Below are 8,891 nucleotides of genomic sequence, written 5' to 3'. Positions count from 1 at the left end.
CTCTGATTGGTTGGTTGTGTCTCTAACGGTCTCCTGTCCCCTCTGATTGGTTGGTAGTGGTCTCTAAAGGTCTCCTGTCCCCTCTGATTGGTTGGTTGTGGTCTCTAAACGTCTCCTGTTCCCTCTGATTGGTTGGTTGTGTCTCTAACGGTATCCTGTCCCCTCTGATTGGTTGGTAGTGGTCTCTAATGGTCTCCTGTTCCCTCTGATTGGTTGGTTGTGTCTCTAAACGTCTCCTGTCCCCTCTGATTGGTTGGTTGTGGTCTCTAAACGTCTCCTGTTCCCTCTGATTGGTTGGTTGTGTCTCTAAACGTCTCCTGTCCCCTCTGATTGGTTGGTTGTGTCTCTAACGGTATCCTGTCCCCTCTGATTGGTTGGTAGTGTCTCTAATGGTCTCCTGTCCCCTCTGATTGGTTGGTTGTGTCTAAAGGTCTCCCTGTCCCTCTGATTGGTTGGTTGTGGTCTCTAAGCGTCTCCCTGTTCCCTCTGATTGGTTGGTTTTGTCTCTAAAGGTCTCCTGTCCCTCTGATTGGTTGGTTGTGTCTCTAACGGTATCCTGTCCCCTCTGATTGGTTGGTTGTGTCTCTAAAGGTCTCCTGTCCCCTCTGATTGGTTGGTTGTGTCTTTAACGGTCTCCTGTCCCCTCTGATTGGTTGGTAGTGGTCTCTAAAGGTCTCCTGTCCCCTCTGATTGGTTGGTTGTGTCTCTAACGGTCTCCTGTCCCCTCTGATTGGTGGTTGAGTTTTTTTTGGGTTTTTCCTTTTTTTTTTTTTTCTTTCTTTTTTTTGTTTTTCTCCTTTTTTTTTTTTTGTCTCCTTTTTTTTTTTTGTTCTTTTTTTTTTTTTTTGTCTCTTCCCCTTTTTTATATCTTTCTTTTTTTTTTTTTTTTTCCTTTTTTGTTTGTGTGTCTCTTCTCTATCCCTTTTGTTGGTAGTGGTCTTTCTCTTTCCCCTTTTGTTGTTGTGTCTCTAGTATCCTTTCCCTATTATTGTTGTGTCTATGTCTCTTTCCCCTCTTCCTTTAATGTTTTACAACGTTACTTTTCTTTTGGATTGGTTGGTAGTGGTTTTAGTCTCCTTGTCCCCTTTGGATGGTTGGTTGTGTTAATCTGTATCCTGTTTTTTTGGATTGTTGGTTGTGTTTAATGCTCCTGTCCCTTGTCTTTAAATACTTAATAAGCGTCCATGGCCGGGGTCAACCTCAACGAGGAGAACGCCCGTATCCTAGCAACCAGCTCTGAGCTGGTGGGGACCAAGATCCTTCGTCAAGCTCTTCCTGCCCCGGGCTGCTGCACCTTGCCCATCCTGGACACTGGGCTGCTCTGTCTCCCTGTCTCCTGTCTCCTCTGCCCGTGCCCCATGTCTCCTGTCCTCTCCCCATCTATATCCTATCCTCTGTGTCCGTCTTGTCCTATGCCCCGTGTCCTATCGTCCCCCTATCTACCGGTATATCTATTATCTGTCTCCTGTCTCTTCTCCTGCCCGTGTACCCTGTCCTCCTCTGCCTATTACATATACCCCTTCTATCCTTTGTCTCCATCCTTCTTCCTTTTCCTCTCTCCAGTTTCTTCCTATCTCCTCTTTGTCTCCTATCTCCATTTTTCTATATCCCTCTTCCTGTTTCCTCTCTCCCATGTCCTTTGTCTCCTATCTCCTGTATCTACTTTCTTCCTATCTCCCTTTTCCTATCTCCTCTCCCCTGTATTATATATCTGTCTCTTTTATCTCCTTTCTTTCTATCTCCTCTTGTCTCCCGTCCTCTGTCTCCGGTAAATTTGCCTCCGTTATCTCCGGTCTCTTGTCCTCCTGTCCTATATCGGTCTCCTATCTCCTCTCTCCTGTCTCCTCTCTTCTATCTCCTGTCTCCTATCTCCTCTCTCCTGTCTCCTGTCTCCTATCTCATCTCTCCTGTCCTCTCTCTCCTATCCTCTCCTGTACCCTGTCTCCTATCTCCTCTCTCCTGTCTCCTCTCTTCTATCTCCTATCTCCTCTCTCCTGTCTCCTCTCTTCTATCTCCTCTCTCCTGTCTCCTATCTCATCTCCTCTCTCCTGTCTCCTATCTCATCTCATCTCTCCTGTCTCCTGTCTCCTGTCACCTCTCTCCAGTCTCCTATCTCCTCTCACCTCTCTCCATTCTCCTCTCTCCTGTCTCCTATCTCATCTCATCTCTCTTGTCTCCTGTCTCCTGTCACCTCTCTCCAGTCTCCTATCTCCTCTCACCTCTCTCCATTCTCCTCTCTCCTGTCTCCTCTCTCTTGTCCTCTGTCCCCTTTCTCCTGTCTCCTATCTCCTCTCTCCTGTCTCTTGTCCACTTCAGAGATCCGAGACTTGTCTGTCTCCTAGTATAGGATCAGGAGGCCGAGTGTTAATCTGAAAGATGTCTCCTTTCTTGTTTCCTTGCAGGTTAGTGAGGTCCTGACGTCAATCCTTCTTCCCATTCTGGTTCCTGGTTTCCTGGTATTCCACACACTTCACACACACACACACACACACACACACACACACACACACACAGAACACACACACACACAAGAGACACACACACACAGAGACACAAACACACACACACACACACACACAAAAAAAAAAAAAAAAAAAAAAAAAAAAACACAAAAACAAAAAAAAAAAAAAACAAAAAAAAAAAAAAAAAAAAAAAAAAAAAAAAAACAAAAAAAAGAGAAAGACCACACACACAACCACAAAACACACACACACACAACACACACATACCACAAAGAACACACAACACAACACAGAGACACACACACACAAGAGACACAAACCACACACACACACACACACACAGAGACACACACACACAGAGAGACACACACACACAGAACACACACACACACAGAGACAGACAGACACACACAGATTACACAGAGACACACACACACAGGGTTTCCCCACCGTGGACTTGTTACAGGTATTTATGTATTATGTGCTCTAGCCTTCCCAACATGTTAGACACAGATACAGGATGTGTTAGACACAGATACAGGATGTGTTAGACACAGATACAGGATGTGTTAGACACAGATACAGGATGTGTTAGACACAGATACAGGATGTGTTAGACACAGATACAGGATGTGTTAGACACAGATACAGGATGTGTTGGACACAGATACAGGATGTGTTAGACACAGTTACAGGATGTGTAGCTTCATGTTAGACACAGATACAGGATGTGTGCTTCATGTTAGCACAGATACAGGATGTGTTAGACACAGATACAGGATGTGTTAGACACAGATACAGGATGTGTTAGACACAGATACAGGATGTGTTAGACACAGATACAGGATGTGTTAGACACAGATACAGGATGTGTTAGACACAGATACAGGATGTGTAGCTTCATGTTAGACACAGATACAGGATGTGTTAGACACAGATACAGGATGTGTTAGACACAGATACAGGATGTGTAGCTTCATGTTAGACACAGATACAGGATGTGTAGCTTCATGTTAGACACAGATACAGGATGTGTTAGACACAGATACAGGATGTGTTAGACACAGATACAGGATGTGTTAGACACAGATACAGGATGTGTTAGACACAGATACAGGATGTGTTAGACACAGATACAGGATGTGTAGCTTCATGTTAGACACAGATACAGGATGTTTAGCTTCAACATGTTAGACACTTTAAGGAGTTTTCACTGAACAGGACTAACAACTACAGCAGTCTTCGACACGATAAAGTGCAACTGTGGACTACAGCCAAAACAGCTGTCCAACTGTCCCATGGTGAACTATGGAAACAGCCCTCTCTCTCTGACAAACTGACAGTTAAGTTTAGCAGAGAAAAGGTGACAGTGAGCTGGGTACAGAGCACCATGAAGCTGTCCTTTCAGAGTTAAAGGGGTGATAGAATGATTATATAGGGTATTTATCACGTTAAAGGGGCGATGGAATGATTATATAGGGTATTTATCATGTTAAAGGGGTGATAGAATGATTATATAGGGTATTTATCACGTTAAAGGGGTGATAGAATGATTATATAGGGTATTTATCATGTTAAAGGGGTGATAGAATGATTATATAGGGTATTTATCATGTTAAAGGGGTGATAGAATGATTATATAGGGTATTTATCATGTTAAAGGGGTGATAGAATGATTATATAGGGTATTTATCACGTTAAAGGGGTGATAGAATGATTATATAGGTATTTATCATGTTAAAGGGTGATAGAATGATTATATAGGGTATTTATCATGTTAAAGGGGTGATAGAATGATTATATAGGGTATTTATCACCGTTAAAGGGGTGATAGAATGATTATATAGGGTATTTATCAGATTAAAGGGGTGATAGAATGATTATATAGGGTATTTATCACATTAAAGGGGTGATAGAATGATTATATAGGGTTATTTATCACATTAAAGGGTGATAGAATGATTATATAGGGTATGTATCACGTTAAAGGGGTGATAGAATGATTATATAGGGTATTTATCATGTTAAAGGGTGATAGAATGATTATATAGGTATTATCATGTTAAAGGGGTGATAGAATGATTATATAGGGTGTTATCATGTTAAAGGGTGATAGAATGATTATATAGGTATATTTATCCGTTAAAGGGGTGATAGAATGATTATATAGGTTATTTATCATGTTAGGGGTGATAGAATGATTATATAGGGTATTTATCATGTTAAAGGGGTGATAGAATGATTATATAGGGTATTTATATCGTTAAAGGGGTATAGAATGATTATATAGGTATTTATCATGTTAAAGGGGTGATAGAATGATTATATAGGGTATTTATCATGTTAAAGGGGTGATAGAATGATTATATAGGGTATTTATCATGTTAAAGGGGTGATAGAATGATTATATAGGGTATTTATCATGTTTAAAGGGGTGATAGAATGATTATATAGGGTATTTATCACGTTAAAGGGGTGATAGAATGATTATATAGGGTATTTATCAGTTAAAGGGTATAGAATGATTATATAGGTGTTTTATCATGTTTAAAGGGGTGATAGAATGATTATAGGGTATTTATCCGTTAAAGGGTGTAGAATGATTATATAGGTGTTTCATGTTAAGGGTGATAGAATGTTATATAGGTATTTATCAGTTAAAGGGTGATAGAATGATTATATAGGGTATTTATCATGTTTAAAGGGGTGATAGAATGATTATATAGGTATTATCGTAAGGGTAGATGATTTATAGGTTTGTTAAGGGTGTGTTATATAGGTATTTATAGTATTTTTATCATGTTAAAGGTTATATATAGGGTATTTATCACGTTAAAGGGTGATAGAATGATTATATAGGGTATTTATCATGTTTAAAGGGTGATAGAATGATTATATAGGGTTTATCATGTTAAAGGGTGATAGAATGATTATATAGGTATTTATCATGTTTAAAGGGGTGATAGAATGATTATATAGGTATTTATCACGTTAAAGGGTATAGAATGATTATATAGGGTTATTTATCACGTTAAAGGGGTATAGAATGATTATATAGGGTATTTATCATGTTAAAGGGTGATAGAATGATTATATAGGGTATTTATCATGTTAAAGTGATAGAATGATTATATAGGGTATTTATCACGTTAAAGGGGTGATAGAATGATTATATAGGTTTTTATCATGTTTAAAGGGTGATAGAATGATTATATAGGTTATTTATCATGTTAAAGGGGTGATAGAATGATTATATAGGGTATTTATCATGTTAAAGGGGTGATAGAATGATTATATAGGGTATTTATCACATTAAAGGGGTGATAGAATGATTATATAGGGTATTTATCACGTTAAAGGGGTGATAGAATGATTATATAGGGTATTTATCACATTAAAGGGGTGATAGAATGATTATATAGGGTATTTATCACGTTAAAGGGGTGATAGAATGATTATATAGGGTATTTATCACGTTAAAGGGGTGATAGAATGATTATATAGGGTATTTATCACGTTAAAGGGGTGATAGAATGATTATATAGGGTATTTATCATGTTAAAGGGGTGATAGAATGATTATATAGGGTATTTATCATGTTAAAGGGGCGATAGAATGGTTATATAGGGTATTTATCATGTTAAAGGGGTGATAGAATGATTATATAGGGTATTTATCATGTTAAAGGGGTGATAGAATGATTATATAGGGTATTTATCATGTTAAAGGGGTGATAGAATGATTATATATGATATTTCACACTGTTCCTTATGGTCTCCTAATGGGGTATGTAACATTAGTTGGGCTGAAAATGGCCTGGTTGATATTTTATTGGCCTTTATGCATCCCTGTGTTTTGGCCCTATTTGTAACAAGAGCTTATCTTCCAAATATGGTATGGTCATGAATATTTAGATGAGCTGCGCGCTGATTGGTTGAGCGACTTGCCATACGCAGACATTAGAGACGCGCGCTGATTGGTTGAGCGAATCCCCAATACACACTCACTAGAGACACGACAGAATCTCATATTCCAGACACTGCAATGTTTCATTACTAAATTCACTTCTGAGACTTTTTAAGCGAGAAATAGACTATATAAAGCTGAAATATGGGCCGCTTTTACAAAAATTGATGGCTAATTGCAAATTTGGTAATACGGACTTTAGGAGCTCCACACAGTCTGACGAGCGACAGCGCTGCTGGGCTCCATACCCAGCGTAAAGTCACCCTTTGTGGATACTGCATACGACGGGCTCTGCGCCAGCGCTGCCGGCATAACTATATCTATAAATAATACATTTACGGTTTTGAATGTCCCAATGTCTTATGAAGCTAACCGTTGTCCGATTTGATTTTAAGGCATTTTTATAAACGGATGCGTCTCTGTAGGGCGAGCAGCTGCTCGCTATATGTCCCATTCATTACAATGGGGAAATATCGCAGCTTGCTCACTTCCGCATAACTAAAGTATATTTACAGTTGAATTTCGTCCGCGGCATGAATATTACAGGTTCCTCAAGGTCTTACAAAGCTTAGCTAACACTTGTCCCGATTTCGGTTTCAATTGAATGTATTTTTGTGAATGTCAGAGTTAGGAGGAGGCTAGCTAGCTCTCATTGATGGACTCCATCTCACCGCGGCTCTATCAATGAGACTCGCGGACAAGAGCGTGCTTATTCCCCGATTGTTTGTTTAAATAACTCAACACACATACCCATTATAAGATTAACTGGAACCTGCGGGCTGCGGTAAAAGATTGCGCGGTAACAAGCTCGCTGACACGCGGGGGGGGCGTGGCGGCATGTAGCAACCCAGGCAGCACCAACACCGGCACTAAACTCCGACACACAGTCGGAGAAAATTTGCAATTAGCCATCCATTTTCTAAAGCCGCCTATATTTGAAGCTTTATATGGTTGATTTCCGCATAAAAAGTTTCCGAAGTGAATTTTGTAATGGAATAGCAGAGATCTGCGTGACCTAGCTAGATTCAGAAGACACCGTCTCAGGTCAGTTGTGTAGTCTAGTAATTACCTGATCTCAGGTCAGTTGTGTAGTCTATGTAAATGTACTACCTGATCTCAGGTCAGTTGTGTAGCCTATGTAAATGTACTACCTGATCTCAGGTCAGTTGTGTATAGCCTATGTAAATGTACTACCTGATCTCAGGTCAGTTGTGTAGCCTATGTAAATTAACTACCTGATCTCAGGTCAGTTGTTTGTAGTAGTAAATGTACTACCTGATCTCAGGTCAGTTGTGTAGCCTATGTAAATGTACTACCTGATCTCAGGTCAGTTGTGTAGTATGTAAATGTTCTACCTGATCTCAGGTCAGTTGTGTAGCCTATGTAAATGTACTACCTGATCTCAGGTCAGTTGTGTAGTATGTAAATGTACTACCTGATCTCAGGTCAGTTGTGTAGCCTATGTAAATGTACTACCTGATCTCAGGTCAGTTGTGTAGTATGTAAATGTACTACCTGATCTCAGGTCAGTTGTGTAGCCTATGTAAATGTTCTACCTGATCTCAGGTCAGTTGTGTAATATGTAAATGTACTACCTGATCTCAGGTCAGTTGTGTAGCCTATGTAAATGTACTACCTGATCTCAGGTCAGTTGTGTAGCCTATGTAAATGTTCTACCTGATCTCAGGTCAGTTGTGTAGTATGTAAATGTTCTACCTGATCTCAGGTCAGTTGTGTAGCCTATGTAAATGTACTACCTGATCTCAGGTCAGTTGTGTAGTATGTAAATGTTCTACCTGATCTCAGGTCAGTTGTGTAGTCTATGTAAATGTACTACCTGATCTCAGGTCAGTTGTGTAGCCTATGTAAATGTACTACCTGATCTCAGGTCAGTTGTGTAGCCTATGTAAATGTTCTACCTGATCTCAGGTCAGTTGTGTAGCCTATGTAAATGTACTACCTGATCTCAGGTCAGTTGTGTAGTCTATGTAAATGTACTACCTGATCTCAGGTCAGTTGTGTAGCCTATGTAAATGTACTACCTGATCTCAGGTCAGTTGTGTAGTATGTAAATGTTGGGGCGTGACCGTTCTCTTAAGGTTCCAGATTTTGAGATGCTTGCGTAAGCAACTCAGCTTTGTTGGGATTCGCCCGTTTTCAGAGGCAGTTTCAAAATATGAGATTTTCATAGTAAAGGGGTGTCAGTGGGACTTTGAGCTTCTATGTATGTCCTATTTACCCACCGAACTGTCGTTGTTCAACTATGACAGGGTAAAATTGGTTTTGCATTCTATCACCCCTTTAAAGTTTAGCAGAGAAAAGGTGACAGTGAGCTGGGGACAGAGCACCATGAAGCTGTCCTATCAGAGTTAAGTTTAGCAGAGAAAAGGTGACAGTGAGCTGGGGACAGAGCACCATGAAGCTGTCCTATCAGAGTTAAGTTTAGCAGAGAAAAGGTGACAG

At 40.0% G+C, this 8,891-nt stretch overlaps 1 protein-coding gene across 1 annotated transcript in view; it reads left to right on the top strand.

The window, feature by feature from the left end:
* Nucleotides 1-1,184: 1,184 nt before the first annotated feature.
* Nucleotides 1,185-8,891, top strand: part of LOC120563708 (transcription initiation factor TFIID subunit 4-like) — a 27,048-nt gene continuing 19,341 nt past the window's right edge. Inside the window, exons 1-2 of the mRNA XM_039808069.1 lie at nucleotides 1,185-1,445; nucleotides 2,403-2,456. Coding sequence (XP_039664003.1) covers nucleotides 1,185-1,445; nucleotides 2,403-2,456 — 315 coding nt within the window. The remainder of the gene's footprint in view (nucleotides 1,446-2,402; nucleotides 2,457-8,891) is intronic.

This window comes from Perca fluviatilis, chromosome 8 (genome assembly GCF_010015445.1).
Source record: "Perca fluviatilis chromosome 8, GENO_Pfluv_1.0, whole genome shotgun sequence".
Classification (NCBI taxonomy): Eukaryota; Metazoa; Chordata; class Actinopteri; order Perciformes; family Percidae; genus Perca; species Perca fluviatilis.
The sequence above is the reverse complement of the archived record's forward strand: the minus strand, read 5'-3'. Positions and strand labels throughout refer to the sequence as shown.